The 25,197-nt window shown below is 42.9% G+C and overlaps 1 protein-coding gene across 8 annotated transcripts in view; it reads left to right on the top strand.

Annotated features, from left to right (window-relative positions):
• The first annotated feature begins 119 nt into the window (after positions 1-119).
• KPNA1 (karyopherin subunit alpha 1) overlaps positions 120-25,197 on the top strand; it is a 60,989-nt gene continuing 35,911 nt past the window's right edge. For 7 of the 8 annotated variants that reach the window (XR_015222337.1, XR_015222335.1, XR_015222340.1 and 4 more), the window contains exons 1-6: positions 120-171; positions 11,494-11,627; positions 13,993-14,100; positions 16,467-16,566; positions 17,103-17,197; positions 21,646-21,777. Coding sequence is in view for 2 of the 8 variants with exons in the window: in XM_086616596.1 (XP_086472722.1) it covers positions 11,499-11,627; positions 13,993-14,100; positions 16,467-16,566; positions 17,103-17,197; positions 21,646-21,777 (564 nt within the window). In the remaining 6 variants the exon portion in view is untranslated. Of the gene's footprint in view, positions 172-9,732; positions 9,756-11,493; positions 11,628-13,992; positions 14,101-16,466; positions 16,567-17,102; positions 17,198-21,645; positions 21,778-25,197 lie in introns of those variants that run through there. The other variant, XR_015222334.1, reaches the window with a different exon arrangement.

Raw genomic sequence — 25,197 nt, 5'->3', positions numbered from 1 at the left:
TCCCAGAGGGCTCCGCGGCGGCGGCGGGGCCGGAAGCTGCGCAGCCCGCCGCGCGCGTGCGCAGTGGCGTCGCCAGCCAGCGCTGGCCGGGCGGGGAGGGAGGGAGCGGCGCTCGCGCGCCTCGGGCCCGAGAGGAGACAGCGCCGGGCCGGGCCGCGGCGGCAGCAGCAGGTACGGGGAGGGGGGGGGAAGCGCCGCCGTCCGTTCCGCCCAGAGCGGGCAGCCCCGGTGTTGGGCCCGTGCCCAGCCGGCGGCGGAGCGGGGTAACAGCAGCCGGGGCGGCCGGCGGGGCCGGGCCGGGCGGAGGGACGCGTCCCCGTGAGGCGGTGGGGCTGCGGGAAGGCCCGGGATGGGGGCGCCGGTGGCGGCGGGAGCCCTCCCCCCCCCCCCCCCCCCCCCCCCCCCCGGCCTGCGCGCGTGCAACAGGCGGGGCGGGGCCGGTGCGGCGGGAGCCGCGCGCGTGGGCCGGTCGCCACTCGCCGGTCGCCTCTCGCCGGTCGCCTCTCGCCTCTGCCGGCCCCGCCGAGAGCTGTCGGGTTGCGCCCGGTGGCGGGAGCGGAGGCGGCTTGGCGGGACGCGGGAGGGCGGCGGGCTGGGGCCGCGCCTGCCCCGGGAGCCCCGCGTGGCTGCTGGGGCGGCGGGGCTTGTGCCGGCGGCGCGGCCGCTTTCGGCGGGAGCGCCGCGCTCCGGTGTCAGAAGTTGGCGGGTGGCTGGGGAGGGGGTCGGGCAGCACCCCCCGGGGCTGCTGCGTGCCGGCCGCGTTGTCCGGTGGCGGGACGGGGCGTGGGGAGACGCGGTGCCCGGCGGGGAGGGGGAGGGAAACTTTCTCCCGCGTCTTCTAAGCTTGTACGTGTTTTGTTGTGTTTTTTTTTTTTTTTCTTAGAGGTCTTAGTTGCTATTACAAAAACTTTACGCTGCCCCTGCAAAATTCCCCCCATGTTATCGCAGCTCCAGCGTTATCTCTTCGGCTACGTGTGTGTGACGAAGGGTTCGCGCTTTCCCCAGCTGTCGCGTCTCCGGAGACCTTGTAACCAGCAAAACTCAGCCCGTTCAGCATCTTTTAAGTTTATATTACTCGTACAAGAAGGCGCGTTGGGATCGTTTTAAGCTTTGCCTCTTGAGGGCGTTTCACGAGAACCGAAACTCCGGGCTGAAAAGATACGTCATGAGCTGTGAGGATACTGGGCTGCTGCTTCTGCAGGATTCCCAAGCGCTGCTGAGTGGTTGTGTTTAATGGTCCCTTTATCCTGTATCCAAGCCGCCGTTTCTCTGGAGTTTTTTTGTTTGCTGGCGTGTTTTCTGCTCCGATTGATTAGTGTTAATGAAAGACCTAACGGACTTGGGATATGTCTGTGGGCTAGCCAGAAATGGGATTGCAACTTTATTCCTAGAAACTAGTCATTTTAAAGCTATTTGGTATATGCCTGTGGCAATTAATAGCTAGAAGAGAATAGTTAATAGGACACTGTGTAAATTAGTAGTTTGAATCAAGCTCATCCGTGATGTATCCGTCCTTGTTTTCGTTGTGACTTTGTTATGTTGTTCTCCCTGCCACGTTACCACGTGTGTTGGCACGTGAACTAGCTGGTTCAAAACAAGTTTGTTTCTACTTGAGCCGTGGCTGCACCTTTTGATGACCCTGTAGACATCCCTGTAGACATACCCACAGGCACAGGGAGCACGGAGAGCAGCTGGAGGCACGGTGACGTAAGGTGAAGCTTACTCAGAGTGGCTTCCCCTGTCATCATCTTTCAAACAGATGCCATGGTGCTTCCCTTCCAAGAAACACGGCTGTTTGAGGGGCTTGGAATTTCCCTGCCACCCCCCAAAAACTTCTGAACAAAGTCTTTGTCAATCCTATCTGTCACCAGGATGTTTACCTTTGCTGTCAGTGTGCCATTCATTGATTATTTTTTTTTCTGATGGTACCTTCTATGTGTCGATGTCTCCAGAGCTGGCTTGCTTACGTGGTCCTGTGTGTGCAGCTGAGTGCTGGTTCCTGGAGAAGTCACAGTTTGGGCCGTTTAGGAAGGAAAAGGCAGCAACAGCCGTGTCAGCAGCACTCACTGGAGACACTGTGAGAGCTGAAAGTACTACAGTCAGACATTGGAGCAGTTTCTGAAAGGTTCTTTATGGAGACTTTTAAGTGTAAATGTTTATTTAACCAGATTGTTTGATAGTCTTATTGCAACTGGAGTGTTTCAATACAGTGCTCTTTTCTTCTTCCCTTTTTTTTTTTTCCCTTCTTCTGTTGAATAAGCTGCAGTGAACAGAATGGTATGTTTTGTTTTCAACTGTCCTGTGTCTGGCAGGCTTGCTTTGATATCTTTCTGTTTGTCTCTTCCTCCACGAGATTGTGAAATTTTTCTTCTGAAGTGTTTTACAGGTCCTGGAGGGGGCAAAGTGGGGGGCTTAATTTGTATCCTTAAGAACACAAAAGGAAACTATATTTTTAAAGGCAGCTGTAAAGAAGTTGCTAGGCTTGAAAACATAACTTTGTGGCAAGAGGTGAGAGGTTAATGGATTAAAACAGTGCCCTCCAGGAAAGGAAAACCAAATCTATGTGAAAAAGCATAAAATACAGCAGTTAAAGAAACAAAAAAAAGTGATGTGAATTAGGGTTAGCAGTTTTAATGTAAATTGGAAACATTAGGGGAAATAAAAGAGCAGCAGCAGCGAATAGCTAAATTTAATGGAGTTGTTTAAGTAGTCCTGAAGTCTGAAGAGTATAGGAGTGTGAGGGAGCCTAGCAGGCTAGGAGCAAGTCAAGAAAAATAAAAAATGTTAAAGGAATCACTTGATGAAACTTTCTGAGTGGTGGAGGAGGTTCTGGAATGATGTAATAGACAAACAACAAGTTAGAAAGCCCAGACCACCTCTTTTTTCAGAGAACTAGAGCAGAAGTTGAACTGATAGGAAAATTATCTGGCTTCTTACAAAGGGAGTAGTATGAAGGAGTAGGAGTCCTACTCCTTAGGAGTAGGAGGGTATGAAAAAGTGGTGGGAAGTGGTGGTAGATAGGACGTGGCGTTATCACTTCTTTTGATCCCTTGGTGTAAGACAGGAGTAGGTGGAGTTCAGTGCCATAGAAAAAATTTTACGTTGGGGTAACGTGAATGCTTTCCTGAAACGTAATTAATGCTTAATGGCACGGGGAGGCAGAAGCTAAAAGCATTAGAATTTAAAGAAATATGGTTGTGTTCCTGGCTGTATGTAGAGAGTAGTACACTCTGAGTTTTAGGAGTACGCCATAAGGCTTGAGATTTAGCTGCTCAAGGCTTCCTTATGATCTGGAGTAATTATTTTTCTCTTTCTATTTTCATTTGCTGGTTCAGATTGCTTGGCAGGCTCAGCAGGAGGATTCGTATGTTCTGTGAGAAACTAACCGGTTTGACACGCGCGTATCTTTATTTTATTCATTTATTTTACAGTCTGGGCATAAAGTTGAGATTATACTTAAGTGATATGCTGATTTGAGAAATAAATATCCTGTGGCTAAACATCCTGCATGCATTTATCTCCAAACAAGGTGTTGTAAGGCTACCAAATCTAGTGCTAAGGTTATACGTGGAAGAAAATTCACCTGTTGCTGTATGAACATGTCATTTTGGCAAGCAAACCACCTTTTGGTGGCACTCAAACCACGATTTACCTTCGAGTAAAGTCAGATAATAATGTTGGGATGTGTTTTTTGCCTGAAACAGGACGAGATTGCCTCCGAAAAGATGCAGGACTCCTTTGTGTAGCTTCTGCACGACCACCTCTTAAACTGCCTGTTTGTTCTTGTTTTACCTTTTTTTTGATGTGTTTTGAACTGCTCAGAAAGGAAAAGAACGTGCTGTGTGTTGGAATCAGAGCTTTTAAAGCTGTTAAAGTGTGTTGTGTGTGTGTTTTCTTTTATTTTTTTAATATTAGTATAATCCTGTGTGGCTGTAAAGATTAATTCCTCATCACTAGCCGCTTTGTTTTACGGCTTGTGGGGACTTTTTGGTGTTGGCTTGATTGTGAACTGTGGGGTTGTAGAAATCAGGGTAAGTTTTTCTGTTTTGGTTTTAGTTATTTAGTTGTTTCAACAGATTTATTGCACTGCAGTGACTTTGAGTGCAGTGAAGGAATTTTGTGTTTGTAACTCAAATCAGAAGGCTCAGTTGGTGCTTATTGCTCTCTTGCTCACGTGAAAAGCTTTCTGGAACTTTGAGAGATATACATACCTCAAGTCAAAATGGACCTTTAGAAAAACAGAACTCAAAACATCTTGGAAATACCTTGGTGATAGGAAATGTATAGTGAAATGCTAGATATACTCTGTGTAATCTTTTATTGATTTTTTTTTTCTTTTTTATCCCCATTTGCTAAAACGTTTTCCAATAAACCTCATGAATGCATTGCTATGTGAGCTTTTCAGTGATATTTCTTAAAAGAAAAAACAGCTCCAAAACCTCATAATCCTTAAACTTTTAAAGGTTGACCCGAGTGACCAGTTGTGGGGCTGTCAGTGCACCTCACTGGTAGTACAGGCCGATGTGCCAGATAAGTTATTGAGACAGCAGTGAGTGTCACGTAATTTTTTTTTTTGTTAGTGTGTTTGGTTTTTTTTTTTCTTCCACCAGGAGCATACTTCCTTGGTGTGTGTTTAGTTTGGTTTGTTTATTTCGGTGTGTTTTTTAGTGTAAAAAAAGGCAGATCAGAGGGCTGATGAGCAGGTGTTTGCCTGACTTTAGACACACCTCTTAAAACCCCCTAATTTTTGTGAGCGCATAAAACCTTTCTGAATGTTACCTGGGAGTATAATCAGTTGGCCCTTCAAGATAAGTAGCTTTGCAAAAATACTTTTGATATAGTTGTTTTTATTTTAACCGAGTTTTCTGCCCTGTTTTTTTGTGGCAGATGAGGAGATCCCGTTGTTGGAAGTGTGACATCCGTACAAACCTGACATCAGCAGTGTTCACACAATGCAGTCTGTTCTCTTTTCTCCCTTTTGTCTGCCTTTAAGCATGTCTTTTATATTAGAAAAATGGTCAGTATGGAACTTTATGTTCCATATTATGTAAAATTGTGTGTTGTTTCAGGCCTTGTAATGAGTTTTAAGATTGGCCTCGTTTTGAGCAAGTGGAAGTCCAGCTTTCCAAATGGTCAAAGAGCTAAAGCGTGTTGAATTTGCTGTAGATTAAGTGGATTAAGACTTGCTTTGCTGTTTCACGTGTTCATAAAGGTGCTAGAACAGAAACAATTGTCAATTAAGGTCTACTACTGGGCATGGGGAAAAAAAAAAGACTAGGAAGCCTAGACAAAAAAGCAAATTTGAAAGGTATGGACATGAGCAGCAGTTCCATGAATCACAGAATGTCAGGGATTGGAAAGGACCTCAAAGAATCATCCAGTCCGATCCCCCTGCCGGAGCAGGACCACCTAGATCAGATCACAATGAAGTTGTCCCCCTTACTACTTCCAGTTTTTGGCAGAAGGTCCCTAAAACCCTGATCCCTGTTTCAAGGCTGTCTATGCTGTCTGGTTTTACCTGTGGATGTTGTATTCCGTTTGGAGCTCCTTTAATCTTCTGGCCTGTTGGACAGCAGAAGGTGGTGGTTCTGTTTCTTCTCCATCATTCTGGTGTGATGGTCGCCCCAGGAGCGTGAGTCCCTGCCATTCTGCGTAAACTGGAGTCTCCCGTTCCTGCTGGTGAGCAGCACGTGTGCCTGCTGCTGCAGCTTTCTAGCCACGGAGAACGAAATTCCGTGGTTTGTTTCCCTGGTAGTGCCAGGTTTTGATACATCAGCAGCAAAACCTACTTTGCTGGTCTTTACAAGTACTGTGGCTGTCGATTTTAGAGTGCCTGAGACGTTTCCCGGTCCCATTTTACAGGTGAAGTTAAGCAAAGGTTTTAGAAATGGACGGTGTTGTGCTTGAACAACAGCTATTTGTGGTTGAGACTGTTAAATATCCGTTCCTGTAGTCGTCCCCAGCTTTACAAGAGTCTGAAGGTGTTTGAAATCAGAAAGTAGCATCCCTGTCCCTCAGATGCCGTGAACGTTTCTTCTGATGGGCATTCCCATAGACCTTTGTGCTCTGGCAAATATTTTGGAAAAGAAGCAGATGCCACCTCACCTAAATGTTTCTCTGCTTGAGCCAGTTTTTCAGACAACAGGAGGTAGCAGTGAAGTCACTGTGTTGGTTTTTCTCTATTTTCTTTTTTCCTTCTTATAACACTGTCAGCAGTGTAGAGACTTGGTGGATGTGTTTTCATCTCTTGAGGACGATGACAAATGTAGGTTGTTGCTCTAGAAGTTTTTCCAGGGAAATAGCATTAATCCCAGGTGATGTTTTTCATTATTCTACACCCTATGTTATTCATGGTTTTATTAGGAAGACCTTTCATTGTCTGTCACCTAGAAAGCTGGTAGTTTACTTCCACAAGATTTAAATACTTCTGTTAGCATCCTGAACCCGTTCCCTCAGAATTGCCGAAAAGCAAATGAGAAGACCTTTCCAAAATCTGCAGTTGATGAGGGAAAAAAACAAACACATTTTTGGCCAAAATGTCGGATTCATAGGGAGTGTGTTGATGAGAGTTGTGAATGACCAAGTGCTGCTTTCAGGGTAGTTTTTTTAAATGGGATAGGTTTTCCAATCGCACCGAGAGTGTCAGAAGATGGTGATGGAATCGGAGGTCGATGAGTTGGTGTAACATCCGTCCAGGCTGTGCTGTAGTTATTCGGCACAATATCAAGAAGCATCATTGTGAGGAAACTTCAGTTCTCTTTGGGGTCTGGAGTTGTATGGCAGAGCCAATAAATAAAAATAAAATCTCCTTGGAAATAAAGGTTTTGTAGTGTAGCTGGACCGTTTCTTTCCTTGAATAATTCCAGCTTCTCTCACTGCTTGGAGCTCAGTCTTGATGGTGCTGACTCCAACACTGGTTGTCCTTTCAGGGCTGGCAATACCTCTCGTGTCTTCTTGCCCTCTCTCTGGTGGCCATCAGAAGGAGAGACAGCAGTTTGACAGTACTGCCACAAACACACAATTTTGCCTCCAGTGAGTCTTTTCCTTCTGACAACTGCCTCTGTAGGGAATGTGGACTGGTAGTATGTGGGATCATGGATCTTCAAGATAACTTTTTTTTATCTACCTACATGGTTTCGTTTCAACCTCCTTGTCTGCCTTCCTTTTGATGTTGTCTTCTTCCAGTATATTTCCATTGGGAGGTGGAATTTCTTATACAAGTCTACAGTTCTGAAATGCCTTTTTTTTTTCTTCTCATTATTCCCACCCCTAATTCCAAAGAAGGAAAGTTTGTCTCTAACGGTCTTTAATATCAGCAATGTATTTGGTAATCTTAGTTTCGGTCATCTGGGTTATATATACCATTATGCAGGTCTTGATTTGTTATTTTTACATCTGGATACTTCTGATGTGTGGGATATCCAAGAGTATTAGTCACATGGCTTTCCTTCTAGCAAAGCCCTGAGGTCTGGTGGCGGTGATATCTGATTTAAGAAGGCAGGGAGTTCGTTTTTGTCCCTATCTGGATGATTGCTTGGGACAAGGTAGGTCATAGCAGTAAGTGACTGTGTGTTTCCCAGTGCCTCTGAATTTCTTTTACTTGATAAGCAAGGAGAAATGTAGAACTTTCCTTTTCTCCTAGAAATGTCTGCTTAGAACACGTCCACATTTGATAGGGTACTTGTCTTGATCAGCGAAAAACGTGGGGATCGTAATTTCCTTTGGGAAATGCAGACATTCAGGAATAGGTGGTGTCTTTCGTTTTACTAAAAATCATTTTTTCGCGGCAGCTGAACTGAGGAGGAGAAAGTGTCATACGGGGTTTGAGTGGTGCTGCACAAAAAGCTAAATAACACACCATGAAAACTCCTCGCTTGGTCGCCAGAGGTTTTTATCAGTAGATGGGAGTATCCAAAAAATGTGGAAAATACTGTGCTGTCTCTAGGAAAGAAGAGATGGGTAGCACATTTCCATGACAACCACCACAGATTTTCACCAGAAGTAGCATTAATTTTGATAGTGCAGAGAAGATCCAGGGTTTACTATTTGCTCTGAAGAAGTGACCATTGAAAAATGGAAGAGGAGGTTTATAGCAAACAGTCCTTGAATGACTATAACAACTAACATTATATTATATTATTATATTTTCAGTCCTAAAAAAACCAGTTTGTGTGCTCACACTAACAGGTGTAAGGACACTAGCAGTAGGTGCAGGCTAGATGAAATCCTGGATGTGGTCATTGGAATTTTCACTAGTAGTTGGGGAACCAGTAAAAGAATGATGGAGGAGGAATTGATTTTAGGACACGTTGAGGATATTGCAAAAGCTGCTTTTAGAAAATAACTTTGGATTTAATAGTTACACAGATTAGGTAAGCAAATCATAGAATCATAGAATGGTTTGGGTTGGAAGGGACCTCAAAAGATCATCCAGTTCCAACCCCCCTGGATATGTGGCTGTATTGGGATTTGTTTACTACCAGTGAGGGACTACTATGAAATAAATGATTGAACTCATTGCTAGTTGAGTTTGGTAAGTTCTCAGTGGTGAAGGGAGCTTAGTTTTTCCACCTTTAATAGAAGAAACATGGTCTTCCTAGTCATTTGGAGGTAGGAATTAGTAGGAAGACTTTACTCCCAGGTTACGCAGTACACTGTTTTGAAAAGATTTTAAGTGTACAGATTCCTCAGAAAGTAGAGGAGAGGGTTGTCAGCAAAGTGAGCTATCCTGGAAGTCAGAACTGAGCGCAGCCAAAAGTTCCAGCTAAAGCTTGTCATAAACAGAAATAGTTCTTAAATTATAAAAATAAAGAGAAGAACGTGAGGGGCTGAGGTAGTCAGAGAATTCAAATGAGAAACTAGCAAATGTTGTGCCTGTGTTTTCAGTACATGAAATGATGATATAAAACACAACAGGAGAGGGCAAATGGACCACTGAGAAGAAAATGAAAATCCTCTCAGTTTTGCCTCTGACTTTAAGGAAGTAAATTAATATGCAAGTTAGGAGATGAGGGGAAACGAGTTAAATAAGTACAGTAAGGAAGAATATATTAAGGAAACTTGATGGTGGTGAAATCGAGTGGTGTCATTGATGATTGGAAACTTTGGGACATCATATGGAGGGGCCACATAATAGAAATGAGGTGAAATTGTGTTGGAAGAAATGGAGATGCTCACTGGCAGGGATTTCTTTACGGGACTGAAAGGGAAGGTGTGAAACGATCGCAGGAGCTGTTGAAGTCCTGACATTCCAAATAAAAGGAAAAGTAGTTTTGTGAGTTTGAGGAAATGTGTTCCAGATAAAAAGGAAGAATTATTAATAATGGCAGGGAAGGCCTCGGATCTGCTCTGGGCTGTGGTGTGTGCTTGAGTTTGGGCACGTTCAAGGTCAGATCGACTCGAGTGGCTGCAAAGACTTTTTCCTTTAGGCTTGTCTTTTTAGCTCGTGATGTCTGTCTGGTGTTTGAGTTCGTTTTTTAAATTCTAAAATAGATCAAATATTTCTTTCAAGATGTTTTAGAAACAAAAGAAATTCTGCACTCCGAGTATTTATTAGCCTGAACTTCTTTTTATGGTTGAAATCCAGGGCTTCCCCAAATAGTTTGTGTGTTTAATGTAAAGGTAGTACTCACTCTCTGTAATGCTTTCTTCCTCTTTTTAGCTTTTGCCAAGCCATATTGCAAGAAACATGAACGCTTTAAGTTCAGACACCTCAACACAGGAAGGAAAAGGTCTCCGAGCTGTTAAGAATGATGGTAGTGTTCTGGTGTTCTGAGATTTATCTTTTTGTAGGACTTTTATTTAAAAAAAGCCGTTTCAGGAAGAGGCTTTTCAGCAGAATTAGGCTACCGAATCACCTATATACTTGTGGCTTTTTATGTTGCAATCTGACTGACCGATCTCGAGTACAGTAGTTTTGTGTCCCTTGACAGTTTTTAACATCTCAGCTGGCAGAAGACAGTAATGCTTGAAGTGATGCCCGAAATGTCTTCTGTGAAAGTCAGTTCTGATCATCAGAATTCTTAAAAACGCTTGTCAGGTAGCAGCAACTTTAAAAAAGGCTCTAATAAAAAGTGCATTTGGGTATCCTCTTTTTTAATGCCTTAGAACTCCTTGTGCTAACTGAAAGGAGGTTAGAGCAGACTCAATTGTTCGTTTGTGTTTTAAATAGGAAACCTAAGCTGCTGAGAGTCTTTATACACTCATGTTGCTCCATTTTAAAGTAAAAAGTGCACAGGAGATCATTTATCACCTGCTGCTTCTGTGCTTATGGAGTTGGAGGTAGGTGGCATATTTAACACAACACGTTAGGGCGTTTGACAGACACCTTTAAAAGCCCAGTAAGAGTAACTTTTTACACAGTAACTTATTTATAACAAAATTGTATATTGCAGAGTGGCAGATATTTACAACAAATTGGAGATTCTGCATCTGTATGAAGACAGATGAAAATACTCAGATGTTTAGAACTTGGTTCCCAGCCTGTTTTTTGGATTTAAAGGGGGAGAAGGAGATTTAAAGGAGAGAGGTAGCAGCAGAGTGGAGCACTAAGAGTAGAGACCTGATCCACAGCCCATTGATTTAAGGGGGTGGTGATCTTTCCGCCCAATTTTATAGAACATTGATCAGTGACTCCAAAGTGCAGCATTACACTTGTGAACATCATCATGGGTAGATAGGAATGGTGATCCACTGAGTACTTGGAAATGATAGACTGAAAAAAGCCCCCCTCGAATGAACTGCAGCAGGATTGGAGGCTGGGGGTGGAGAGAAGGGGAAGCATAGTGCTGCTTTCTTTGCAGGAGTGAGCGTTTTCCGTGGTTAAACCATCCTTACCTAAAATTTCTCTCTCCGTTTCATTCTGCTGTAGGTCTCATCTGGATAGAAGGAATACAGGGTTGTGTTGAATTAATTTAAAACGTGGATTTGGAGTGCAAAAAAAGCCTCTGCACTGACTTTCAAAGTGAATTAAGCTAAAAAGCAGCCGAAGACCCCTTCACTGAAAAGTGAAGATGAGAAAATATAATTAGTTTGACTAATTCCCTCTGTGGAGAAATGTAAAGATTTATTGGTGCCACTGGCTTTTTAGTCCAGGCTGTATCCTCTGCCTTGTAGATCTCAGTTCTTTCCTAATAAAATATTTAACTTATTCATACCTTGCAGCCTCAGAGAGTGAAATAAAACTTTGTCAGTCTGATGTGAATAATGGGCACACCGAAGTGACAATTCTGTGGAATTTTGCTTTACACCTTCTAAGTTACTGGAAGTTCCGTGGCAGTTTATGGAGGGACAGTGGCTGGAAGTTCATGTTTGAGGAACACATTTTAGGGACCCTGACAATGCAGGGTGAATGGTTGGACTCGATGATTTTGAGGGTCTCTTCCAACCAAATGATTCTATGGCTATGGAAATTAAGATGGGGACAGAATATGAAATGATATGTTGTTGAAGAGTAGTTGTTTGCTGACCTCTCTTTTTCATTGCGTTATGAAGGAATCATGACGACCTCAGGAAAAGAGAACTTCCGACTGAAGAGCTACAAGAACAAATCTCTAAACCCCGATGAGATGCGTCGTAGGCGGGAGGAAGAGGGTCTTCAGCTACGGAAGCAAAAGAGGGAGGAACAGGTACTGTACTGCCGTTGGGATAATGGTGTAACCAGTCTTTAAGCAGTTTTGTCTTGCCCTGGCTCTGGCTCTTCGCTTCTCCCAAGCCCCTTCTCCATTGTTCCTGCCCTGCCAAGTTCATGCCTAGTCAGTCTGAAATCAGAGCCTGTTGCAGACTCCACAAAATTTGCAATGAGCGCTCCTCGTTCCCTCCGGTGTAACATTGACCAAGCAGCTTGGCAATAAAGGTGACTTGAACAAAGCTGCCTGACCTTGCACTGAAGGTGACTGCAGAATTCCTGTTCTGGATTTGTTTGTTTTGTTTTATTTGTTTTCTTTAGTGGTGTGGTGTTTTTTGTTGTTTTTTTTCCCCCCCTAAGTGAGTTGTGATGGCTCAATCTCTGCTCAGAGAGCGGCAAGCTGGGATGAAATGGTAGGAAACATTGCAGCTAGAGTAGGGTGAGAAGGTCTGACCAAGTCCTTATAAGTTGCAGTAATGATATTCTTGAGGGAAGAAGTAGTTTGTTGGTCTGATGGAATCCTCCCAGTTTTCTGTCTTTAAGTTTCAGTTTCTTTATGAAGTGACAAAAGTTCATGCTATGTTTATGCTCATAAGGCTGGCACCTTGAGTAGTGGATTTAGCATATGTCGTAAGCAAAATGATTGGAAATCATTTTCATCAGGACATGATGAAAACCATCTTTTGATAAAACCAGCACTAAACAGTTCTTCCTTTTGTTCTTAGTTGTGCTCATGGGAAGCTTTAAGGGATTGGTTTGTTTTCAAACAGAGTTACACCAAAGCCTTTTGAGGTTTCCAGAGTTAGATTGAAGGAAGTGATATCCTTATGTTTGGGATGGTAGGTCAAGTCTGCATTTAATTTCCATTTAATATAGTTTTTGTAGTGTCAATACCAGATGCTTTCAGGGAAAGTCAGGGGAGAGTTCCGAGAGGGACTTGCAATACTTCTTGTTGATTTTGCTCAGTAACTGCAGATAGCGTTTCCAGACTACTGGTAGCACAGAATGTGGTCTGTCTTAGTTGTGAAGCCGTTACTAAATTAGGAAGATAAGTCATTTTCTGTCTTATCTGTGCCTCTGACCTCCCTTGGACCTGATTACCACAGGTTGGCTAAAGAAAGCATGTCGCAGTATTTCCTTCTGTTAAGGAAAATTGTTAGTCCTAACTGGACTAACCATGGAATAGGAGAAAAGTTGCAAGCAGAAACTGCAGCTCTGCAATTCCTGACCTCGTGCAGGTCTTCTCTTTGATATTTTTGACATATAGTTCTTTGAAGTTTAAATTCCCTGTTTTTTTTGTTGATTTTTTTTTTTAAACTGAACAAAACCAACCTCCTGCCTCTGAATTTTCACATAACTTGCCAATGTATAAATTTTTACGGTTGTATTTGAGCACGTTTGTTGATCTTGAGTGGGCACATCATACAGTAGCTTGGAAGGAATAGCATTCCACAAGGATGCCTGTCCCTGACCTAAGGTTGCTATAGACTTAGCAGTTTTGCATATTATTTCCTCCTCATCTTCTCTGGAGAGAAGAGTAACAGCAGGTCTGTTTGGTGCAAATCCGACATGGCTTGATGCTGGAGTCTTATTTCCTGAACTCAACAGGCCAAGCAGCAGCCCCCAGCCCTTCTTGTCACTGCTGATGTGTCTTCCAAGGAGACAGCTGGATTAAGGGGAGAAGTTGTAGCCTCTATAACTCTCCTCATGACATTTCAAACTGGCTACCTCCTCTAAACGGTACCAACCAAATTCTCTTCATCCCAGTGGAATTTCTTTAGACCAGTCCCATGGGGTCATCCTCCAAAGGCCTCTCTGCTGCAGTGACTCGATCACCCCAGCCTCCGCATGTTCTGCAAAGGTCTGTTACACACAGCAATTTTTCCAGTCTTCCAGCCCCAGCATCCTCTGCTGCAAAAAAGCAATTGTCTGGAAGCTGGTGGTAGCTCGTAGATGGAGGGGAACGGTGAAGAAGAGAAGGGGGAGTATCCATGAAGACTTTCCAGAAGTGTTGGTAACCAGTATGACAGCACATTGCTGTTTTCGTTTGCTCCATGACTAAACTTTATAGAATCATAGAGTCGTAGAATGGTTAGGGTTGGAAGGGACCTTAAAGATCATCTAGTTCCAACCCCCCTGCCGTGGGCAGGGACACCCTCCACTACACCGGGTTGCCCAAAGCCTCGTCCAACCTGGCCTGGAACACTGCCAGGGATGGGGCACTTCCTCTTTTTACTGCCTGGAGGAGCCCTGTAGCCAGTATGCTTCTGTCAAGTGATAGTATATGTTATTTTTATTGCAGCCTGACATGACCTGCTGTGTATATCTTGGCTATATAATATACACTAAACACTTTCTCTCTTTAGTTGTTTAAGCGCCGAAATGTCGCAACAGCTGAGGAAGAAGCGGAGGAAGAAGTCATGTCAGATGGTGGCTTCCACGAGGCTCAGATGAACAACATGGAGATGACTTCGGTAAGTGATGAGGAGGGAGTACAGTGTTTGTTGCAACTGGGCAGACCTGTTGTGCAGTGACTCGAGGGGACCGGGATTCCAGAAAAATGACGTTCAAAGAGCCTATGGATGGACAGCTCTTAAACATCTGTCTCAGTCAACTTCCCTGAAACAGGTCATATGAGAGAAGAATGTTATGGATAGAGTGAGTGGTTGCTCAAGTGGATAAGTTTTCACGAAAATTAAATAAAAAGACACTGTTCCAGGCAGGCTGATACTTCCTGGTTTTGATGTTCACCGTTGTGGGTGGATTTATCAACTGCTGTCCAGAGCTGTTGGGATTTTCTAATCTGAAATTCATCATGCTTGAAAGTGAAAACACAAACCAGGCGATGTGTTATTGCAGTTTACAAAGTAAAAAGGGACTGGGTGGGAATCTGTTAGCAGTCTTTCAAGTGGCACGGTTTTAGCCAGGGTGTTGGAGACACAGCTAGACCTGGCTTATCTGTCTACATATGTCCTTGAACTCTATTCCAAGCTGGAATTTCATCCTACAGAAAAACCTTTTAGTGGAAATGAGGCTTTTCTGCTTTTCCCTGTTTCTTTACCACCGTCCCCTCCCTGGAAAGAAAAACAGTAAGGGATTCAGGCTGTAATGGAGATGATAAAGGAAAACACAGTCCTTGCTTAAAGTCTGACCACTGATCTTCACACTTGTGTCTGGATTCAAGAGAACACAAATGTTTCCATAGAAATCAGGCTGAATTTGTTTTCTGTTGGCAGTTACACCAGCCTTGAAAATGACTGAGAAACAGAAATACCTATAAACAATGTGACAGATCACTAACAGAGTACGTGGTTTTACTCTTCAAGATAGTCTTTAAATATCAGACAAATCCTAAATACCATTTAATTGTTGGTGTGGGAGCTTATATGAATTTAATAGATGGTAAAAAGTAAGGAAGGGAGCCTTCCTTACTTCCTATATAATTGAGATAGGTACTGCCATTGTACTCTTTATGATTGTCCTGGTTTCAGCTGGGATGATTTTCTTCTTAGTAGCTAGAATAGCACTGTGTTTTGCATTTAGTATGGGATTTGGTATGAGAAGAATGTTGATAATCCGCTGATGTTTGTAGCTGTTGCTAAGAAATCGAGGACTTCCCAACTTGCCATGCTTTGCTGGTTTGCTAGAAACTGGGAGGGAGCAAAGCCAAAGCAACTGACACCCGAATGGGGTATTCCATACCATGCAACATCATGCTTAGTATATAGATAAGGGTTGGCCGGACTCTCTCTTTTCCGGGATTGCAGTTTAGGGATTTCTCTCCTCTGGGATCACTAGCTGGGGCTGGCCTGGGTGTTGGTCAGCAGGTGGTGAGCAATTGCACTGTGCATCACTCGTTTGTATATTCTGTTATTTTTGCTATTATTCTTGTCATTATTACTTTTAATTTTATTTTATTTCAATTATTAAATTGTTCCTCTTTCAACCCATGAGTCTCCTCGCCTTTACCCCTCAGATTCTCCCCCATTCCCCAGGGGCAGGGCAGGGTGAGCAAGTGGCTGCGTGGTGTTTGATTGCCAGCTGGGTTAAAACCATGACACACATCATCAATTAAAGGGTCTTAAAAGTTGGAGCTGTTAGACACCTGTTGCAGACAAAGCTGAAGTATTTTAAGCACTGTCATCTGTCTTCCTATCTATCTGTCTAAGGGTTTGGATCAGAAGAAGTGGAAGAGAAAAATCTGACTTTCCTTATGCTTCTTTACGTGGATTTGCATGTGGGATGAGCAGAATGTCGCATTTTTACATGGCATTAGAAAGGTCGCTGATTTAATTTGGTCGTGTTAGTGGAAACCATCAGTATTATGGGAAATTTAATACTCGATTTCGGTGGCAAGCATTATGTTTGTCAGCTCTTCTGAAAACGGCAGGTCCTGTACATCTTGATGTAGGAGGAAATGTCCACGTTGCAGAAATCTAAACAATAACATAATCAAAGTGGTGTCTTGCATAACAGTAATTGCTGTTCCAATTCAAACTACCTTTTGTTGAAGTACAGTTTTGTGTTTATTGTAGAGGAGGGGAGGGAGAGAATACTGGTGCAAGGCTGTGAAGAGTGATTTTTCTTGCCATAGCCTAAGTAAAATTTGAATTTTGGCTTCCAGAGAAGAAAGGCTACATTTAGGAATGATGCTGCTTCTGTAGATGCACATGTATGATGACTCGTTTGTTGTCCATACTGGTCTTATCTAGGCTTTTACTCAATGAGAAACTTGATACCAGTTTAGCAAATGCGTTATCCTTTTTACCACTAATTCCAGATTTTCTCTTGCCTCTTGTTCTCTGTCCTTCTCATTCTGTCTCCTTCACCTGAATCCTAGAGTGCGGTCATCACCTCCGATATGATTGAGATGATTTTCTCCAATAGTCCAGAACAGCAGCTTTCAGCCACTCAGAAGTTCCGGAAGCTTCTTTCTAAAGGTAAGGGTTGAAATTACTTCAGGAAAAACGTGGAAGTGTCTCTGGCACGTGTTTGACAGCCGTGAAGATCGAGTTTCATACAGAAATTTCTGGGTGAAGCTCTGTTTTGCAAAACGTCAGCTAGTTGTATGTCATAGAGCCGTAAATCTACGGAACGGTGCGGATGTGATCGGTAAGAGTGAGGTAAGAGTGAGGTAAGAGTTGAGGACAGCGTTTCTCTCTGTGGCTCAGATATGGTGCTTCACCAGCTGAGCTCTGCACGTGCCTGTGCCAGCGTGACTGCAGAAGCACTGCTGTGAAGCTGGTCTGCCTAAATTATTGGGTGCCTTAGTGTTTTGAGTCATGTTACCTCAAAATTTACTTTTCTTGACGTATATGAATCTATTGCCTTTTAGTATAGGTAAAGCAGTATTGCAGAAAAAGAATACCTTTTCAGAAAAGAGGAGTCAGTATGTCATGGGATATTGTTTTGATGCTGTAACTGGAAAATTTCTTGACAAAGAAATGAACATAACTTTGCTTTTTGTTTTAAATAGAACCAAATCCCCCAATAGATGAAGTCATAAGCACACCAGGAGTGGTGGCCAGGTTCGTGGAGTTCCTCAAACGAAAAGAAAATTGTACATTACAGGTATAGAAATATAAATATATGTCTCTTCCTATATTATGCAGGCATTTGGTGATGCAAGTTAGAAGATAATAATCAGTGATTTGCTTCTTTAGCTGTACTTTCTCTCTCTTTCTTCACTAGGATAAAAAAAAGCTATTTTACCTTCAGGGTTTCTACAAGACCTCTGATGGAAGAGGAGAGAGACCAGACATGTCTGAGTTGTTGTGTGATGGCTGGGATGAGATCTTTACAGTTTCTTGTGTCACAAAAACAGAGGTTGAAATTTGGACCTCAACAGATGAAACGCTATTAAAATAAACTTTAATGTTTGCCTTTTTTGTACTACTTGAAGACTGTTCTAGATCATTAGACTTATGAGTAATTGTTTGATTAAATTATAACAAGTTTAGAATTGCAGTCCATAATGATAAACATAGAAACCTTGAAACTTACTTGCTTTAATTTGAAAAACTAAATTGTCTGCTCCGGTGGTGGTTAGTTTGTCTTGGACTTGCTTCTTGGAGCTTTGTCTCATTTCCAGCTCTGCTGTTTTCTGGTTCAAAGTTCTTCTGGGCTAGTAGAAAATGAAAAAACAAATCCGCTAGTAATAATAAAAAAAAATCAACAGGTAATCATTAAATACAATCTATAGGTTAGAATCCATGTTCTTTCAAAATGCATAAGGCAACAAGTTTGTTAATGCCATGTGAAATCCAAATTTTGGTGAGCGGAGATATAAAAAAATTGATACTTTTTTCCTCCTATGTTAGAGAAGAGGTATCACTTACAGGAATTGATATCCACAGAATTCCAACGGTCTGTCAGCTACTTTTCAGGAGTCTGTGGGCAGTACCTAAATGTATATCAGATTTAAGCCAGTTTGTTCCGCTGAACTTGGAACTTTATGCTCCGTTTTTCTTCTGCATTGTCAATGGAATATCCAGTAAAAACTGGCCTAATTTGCCTGGAATTCCTCTGTCCAGTTTTTACTCCAGCGATTCTAAGACTGTCCTGGTTTCGCTGGGATAGGATCAGAATCGATTTTCTGTGCAGGAAAGCTACGTTTCTAAAGTAAGCTATGTTCTTAAGAACACTGCAGCACCCGATTCAGAGAGAACAAAGTTGATAAAGACACTTTGTTTTGGATTGTAGCCAGCCCTGGTGTGCAGGTAGCCATAGAGATCAAGGACTTTTCAGCTTGATTTTGCTGACCACGCAGATACCCAAGAACCTGGGAGGAGTGTGGCCAGGGCGATGGGCACCTGAACTGGCAGATGGGTATTCCATACCATGGAATGTCATGCTCACTATAAATTGGGAAGTTAATTAGGGATGGTTTCTGTCCCTGGAGAGTCTCGCCCACTCTTCTGCTCCCAAGGCCTACTCTTTCTCTTCTTTTTGTCTCGTGCAAAATCTGTTTGTAACGGAGAGCGAAATCTTAAAAAAGAATATACCACGCAGATAACAAGATCATCCCTTGGATAAGAGTTTCTTCCTATTAACTAACTTTAATTCTCATAGAGTATTTTGGTTTTCCATCCTTTGCCATATCATAGAATCATCTGGTTGGAAGAGACCCTCAAGATCATCAAGTCCAACCATTCCCCCTGCATTGTCAGGGTCCCTAAACCATGTTCCTCAACACCAAATCCACACAGTTTTTAAACACCTCCAGGGATGGGGACTCTACCACCTGCCTGGGCAGCCTGTTCCAATACTTCACAACACATCTGGAAAGAAATTTTTCCTGATATCCAACCTAAATTTCCCCTGGCGTAACTTGAGGCCATTTCCTCTTGTTTGCATGTGTCTGTTCCTTAGTTTATACCTCCTGAGCATCAGATGTCCACAGTGGGGAGGGAGAACTGTCACTCAGCTGAACTTTCTGTAACTTACACCATCTGAAAAGTTAATGGTGCTCACACAAGGCTGTCATCTAATTTGACCGTGATTCTAGTTCCATGTTGGGAAGAGCTCAGTTTAACAGAACTTTGTTCTGCAAAAGATAGGGAGATCTTACGATTAGCTCATAATCAAAACTTACTTTGAATAAAGTACAGATTTGAGCAAGGAGGAGTACTGCTGTTGGTCTTGAATTTGATTAACCCATTGATAAATAGTGTGTCTTCTCTCGTGTGGGTGTGGGACTGGAGAGAGCGGGAGTCTGAGTTGTGAACGGTTCAGCCCCGTGCCATCCGTTAGGGAGCCGAAGGGCAAGTTCTGAAATGTGAGTAAGAAACCTCAGTAGTGGGAAGATGACTAATAATCCTGCCACACTGCATCACAAAACGCTGGATACTTGCTGCAGAGAAAGTGAAATTACAGGGAAGCAAGTACCTTCTGTGCTGGCCTTGGGCACTGGCCTGGCCGTTTTGCTTCTGGTTCGTTAATGAGTCTCGTAGTTTTGACATTGTGTGTTTCTGCTTTTTCACAGCCCGTGCTCTTTGTGTGTTACAATGACGTGTTTTGGAATTGTTTATTCTGATCACATCTTACCAGAAGATAATTTCTCCTTTAGTTGGTCGGGAGGGCGGGATTAATTGTATTTTGAAAACTGAAGTCTTAATCATCAATAACACTTAAAAGCCGTACAAGCCTAGGCTTAATTGTTGAGTTCATATTTCAGGATTCTGTGCATCTCCTTAGCAGGAGCTGCTTTTATGATTAAATCCTAAATATAATTCTGTCCTGGTTTCGACTGGGACAGAGTTAGTTCTCATTTCAGCAGCTAGAAGAGCGCTGTGGTTTGGATTTGCTCTGGGAGTCGCTATGAGAAGAAGGTTGATGGAGCACTGATGGTTGTAGTTGGTGCTGGGACATCAAGGACCTTCCAGCTTCCCGTGTTTTGCCAGAGTGCAGGAGCACAACGGGCTAGGGGGGGACATGGCTTGGACAGAGGGCCCACAGCTCCCAGTTTAGTGTTTGAATTTAGATTTAGGACTGGGGGCCAAATTGGCCAGTGGATGATTTGATATCATGCAACGTCATACCCGGTATATAGATGAGGGTTGGCCAGGAAGTTCTCTCTCTCTCTCTCTCTCTCTCTCTGCCCTCACTTCTGATCGCTCTTTGGGGCTCTTGCTCTTCCTGAAAACCAGTTTCAGGACTTCTCTGGTTTGGGATCACCGGCTGGAACGGGTCTGGTGTTGGTCAGTGGGTGGTGAGCAACAACACTGTGCATAACTTTTTGTATATATTATTATCATTTTATATACTATCATACAGTGTGATTATTATTTTTTAAATAATTACTACTTTTAATTTTATTTTATTTCAATTACTAAATTGTTCTTATCTCAGCCCATGAATCTCCTTCCCTTTTCCCATTCAATTCTCTTCCCCATCCCCTGGGAGTGGGGAAAGGTGAGTGAGCAGTTGTGTGTTGGGTGTGGTGTTTAATAGTGGGTGGGTTAACAGCAAATTCCTTGCTGCTATTCAGAGATGGCTGGTCTTGGTCAGGATTTTCACTGCAATACTGCTGGTTTAACATTGGTTTAATAAAAATCACTAGTAGTGTAATGTCAAAATCAGTCATTCATAGCATACAACTTCCTGGTTTTATTGTTTGTTGATTTTTGCCTTTTCATTCAACTTTTAGCAGTCTTTTCTCTGGATTCTGAACGCGTCTGATAGGATTGAAATTTGCTAGTGTAGTTTAGTAATTTTTGGTCTAAAGCGTGCAGAAATCTACTGAAGTCTAGATTTCTAGAATCTATGTTTTCTGAGGTCTGTATCAGGTAGTGTTAAAATTTGCAGTTCAGCTCAAAAAGTTAATGCTTTTGCAAACTGAGATTAAAAGAAAAAAATAAATAAACCCACTTAAATCCAAAGATGCAAAGTGTTAATTCAGGATCTCAGTTTTGCTTCAAGTCTTGAATGAAAACATCATACTTGATGACTCTTGGCAACAATACTGATCACCAGCGTTGGAGAGAACTACTTTGCTCTAGTTGCAGAGTTCTACCAAAATGGGATCACAAGTTTTTTTTTTTAAATCTCCTTTCCTGCCTTTTTTTTTTCTTTAATGGCTTTTATTTGCTTTATATCCATCAAGTTTTGTGAAACAGTGTTGATAGTGTCTCTCTCCATGCGTCTTCAGGAGTATCATTGCTGATTCAGTGAAGGCAATGAGGATCAGGATCAGATGTCTTCTGGGAAGACTCATCTTTTGTGTGTAGGTTCTTAGCCGGTGAGGAAAGGCTGTAGAACAGGCCAAAGGTAGCATGTAATTGAATAGCAAAAAATAATATTTGAAAAGTCACAGCAAACCTGCTCTTGTTCTCATAAGGAACTCCTGCAGATTTGGATTATGAGTGATATCAATAACTCTTAACTGTAGGATTCTGATACCTTGCAAATTGTGTGTTAATATCTCGTGTTTTCCCTGTGCCAAGACATTCAGGGCTTTGTTTTTGGTGTGGCACAGAGAAGGTTCCTAGTAAACTTTCTTTTTGTGTTTTGTTTCTCAGTTTGAAGCTGCGTGGGTGCTGACAAATATTGCCTCGGGAAATTCCCTTCAGACTCGAATAGTGATCCAAGCAGGAGCCGTCCCCATCTTCATAGAGCTGCTTAGCTCGGAGTTTGAAGATGTACAGGAACAGGTAAAGGCTGAGAATGGTGTTGGGGATTTTTGTGTGTGGTGGTTTGTGGGTGTTTTGTGGGTTTTTTTTGTTTGTTTCGGTTTGGGTTTTTGTTTGGGTTGGTTTGGTGATGTTTTTTCCTTCCTCAGAAAGGAGCAAGGCTGTCCTGTAAGAAAGCCTTTAGAGGAAACGTAGTGTTTGGCAGTTGTGTACAACAGTCCCTTTCTACCTAGTATGTGTTAAGATGTCCAAGCAAGTATTGTATTTTTCTTTTTCTGGAAATGATATATTTAACGACAGCCAGTGGGGTAATGCATTTTGTTCTCTAATGGGTTAATATTTTTCTGTGTCTTGAGGAATTCAAGAAGCCTTGTTTAAAAAATTGCTTTAGACATGGAAAGTCCGTGCTTGTTTCTCCTGAAGATAAAGCATGAGTGGGAATGATAGTTTGTTCTCTGTGTTCCTTACGGAGCAGGTGGATATTCGTTAAGGGATCAGTGTAAAGCACAGACCAAACGTTTGGCTCCGTAATTTCCACACGGGCTCCATCACTTGTGTTTGAGCAAGGAAGTATTTCAGACATGTAGCCTTGCTTTGAAGATATAGGATCACAGAATCCCAGAATGTCAGGGACTGAAAGGGACCTCAAAGGATCATCTAGTCCAATCCCCCTGCCTGAGCAGGACCACCTAGATCAGATCCCACCAGAACGCATCCAGGTGGGTTTGGAACATCTCCAGAGAAGGAGACTCCACAACCTCTCTGGGCAGCCTGTTCCAGTGCTCTGTTCCCCTTACTGGGAAGAAGTTCTTCCTCATGTTTAAGTGGAGCCTCCTATGTTCCAGCTTAGATCCATTTCCCCTTGTCCTGTCATCGGATGCCAGTGAGAAGAGCCTGGCTCCATCCTCATGACAGTCACCCTTTCCATATTTATCAACATTAATGAGGTCCCCCCTCAGTCTCCTGTTCTCCAAGCTAAAGAGACCCAGCTGCCTCAGCCTTTCCTTGTAACGGAGACGCTCCACTCCCTTCCTCATCCATGTTAAAATATTAATCATGTTAACAAACAGATTTTCAGTTGATGCTACCTTGAAAGTGTGTACCTTTACTGTACGAATTCGACTGGCCTCAGGCCCAGCTATTTGCTTTTGTTTCACTGTCTACTCAGCGCTCTGGTTTTTGCTGCAGCAACGTACAGACCATAGCCTAGGCTTTTCTCGAGAAAATGAAATTAAGCTCTGAATTCTCATGGTGAGGGTGTTTCTGTGCTGGTTGGTTTGGTTCGTAGTGACCCTTTTCTGAACGTTTCTTTGTTTCAATATCTTTTTGTGGTGGTGAAATGAAAAACACTGGGTGTTGCAGTAGCACTCTTCCAGCAATGCAGTTTGCAGAGACGGTTCCTCATTTTCATTTCTACGTGATACTTTGCTGTGTAAACATCCAAGATGTCTTTGCGGACTCTTTGCCGCAGAAGCTGGCTGTGAGCTCAGGTTAAGCTGATTATCCAGTATGATCTGTTGTTCTTTTTGGAATCGCTGACTACCAGGGGTCGGTTCTCCATGCTGTAAGTGTGACCTCTGTTCTCTTCCTGGATGTCTGACCGTGCGTTTGGCTGTACTGAGATGCAGGATTGGAGAAGTCCCTGCTCATAAAGCATTGGATTGCTTCGTGCAACGTGCCTTTCTCTCTTATAGCTGGCTCAGAACGTACCATCTCTACTTAAAGTTGCTGAACATTTTCCACAAGACAGAGATTTTGGGTTTTTTTTTTTCAGTTGCTTATATCTTTTCAGTTCTTCCACTCTGCAACTTTCCATTTTCAGTGGTCTATCTGAGGCTGAATTATTTTCGGAAAAGTGGTGGTGGTTTTTTTTTAAGAGAAATTTAATTCAGGTGCTTGAGAAGATTATATTAGAGGAAACGGGTAATTTTTTGGGTCCTTTATTTGAGGAAATGAGTCTTTGTTGTTGTAGAAACTAGAAGTGTGATAGGGAGCTTGCCAAAATGGCAGATGAATGCTGTGTTCTGCCCATGCGAAAATCCATCCAGACTTAGCTAGTAGAGTTTGGGTTTTGGGGGTTGAAATTGGTGGCATCACTTTCCAAACTCAGCCATCACTTTTGTAGTGCTCTTCCTGCAGAATGGTTGGTGCTTTGAGTGTGGTAAGGGCTATAGCAGGTTTTTTTTTTTTTTGCTCCTAATGATCCACGTGCAAGAGCTGACTTGTTTTTTAAATTAGGTGGTTGTTGTACCTGCTGGTGTTCAGAGAGCAAGCCTGGTTAGAATGGGTTGTGCAGCCTTCAGCCTCAAGGAGTGTGAGTTAACAGAAGAGCTTATGGGCCCCAGTTAAGTAGTTTATCTGTCTCCTTCCCCCTCTGCCTCCTAATGAGCTGCTGACGTGTTGAAGTGTAGGTTGCAGGCAGGCAGAGTGGGTTATAATTACCAGAAAACATTTTTCTATGTAATTCGGGTGCTGAGTCCGTGATCTTTCTGGTACCAGTAAGTCTCTGAATACCAGTTGCAAATTGCTCTGGAGTAAGCTGTGCTAAAGGAGGAAACTGTGCTGCTGTCAAGTGTTACCTGCACCTTTTCGTGGTGAGTTTCTGTGCTGCAGGTCTAGAAGTTAAGACCCTGCTCACAGCTGACTTTGGGTTTCATGCATACGAAAGAAATTCTGGTTTTCTCAACAGCTTTAAAAAAACCCCAAACGCCTCACCATAATATCTACTAAAACAAACATTAAAATCGTTAAGCACTCAAATGTTAGCTCCTGTACTTGTGCAGAACAGGATGGCATTAGCCACGATTCCATAGTATTTTCCAGGTGACTCTCATCTCATTTACTATATGTGCAGATTGTTGCCCCGGTAACAAATGAGCAGGTAGTAAAGGAGATTTTTGTCACACCCTGGCCCTGTTTGCTGGAGTTGGGACACGTTGTAGTGAAGGAAGGAGAGAAGAGGGAAGAGATTCTGAGGATTAAGGCAGTTGCAGGTTTCTGAGATAAATTACCTACTGCTTAGTGCCTGATGCTGGGCAGTTGGCTTATCCCATTTTTCAGTAAGTAGATACGAGTCCTGTGTATTTGGGATGCTCCATGTGCAATGTTTGCATTTTGTTTTGGAGCTCAGCGCTTTTGCCAAGTGGCTTTTGTAGTTAGGTCTGTGTCTGGAGCAGATCTGGTCCTGGGCTTCTCAAGCTGGATTTCTGAAATGGGGAGATATTTGGCCATAACTCTCTCTCCTGTAAAATGATGATTCTTGTCTTCTCTCACGGTAATACTGGGAAGATTATTATTTGCAAGTAGCTCTTGTTACTTTTGCAACAAATTACAAAAATACAGGAAAATACAGAAAATAAAACTGCACGTTTGGGGCAGATGGGCCAAAAGCTAACCCTCCAACCAACCATGAAGTGAAGGATGAAGAGAAAAAGAAGTATT

The sequence above is a fragment of the Tauraco erythrolophus genome, chromosome 1 (genome assembly GCF_009769465.1).
Source record: "Tauraco erythrolophus isolate bTauEry1 chromosome 1, bTauEry1.pri, whole genome shotgun sequence".
Taxonomy (NCBI): domain Eukaryota; kingdom Metazoa; phylum Chordata; class Aves; order Musophagiformes; family Musophagidae; genus Tauraco; species Tauraco erythrolophus.
Note: the sequence above shows the minus strand (reverse complement) of the source record. Positions and strands in the feature narration are given on the sequence as shown.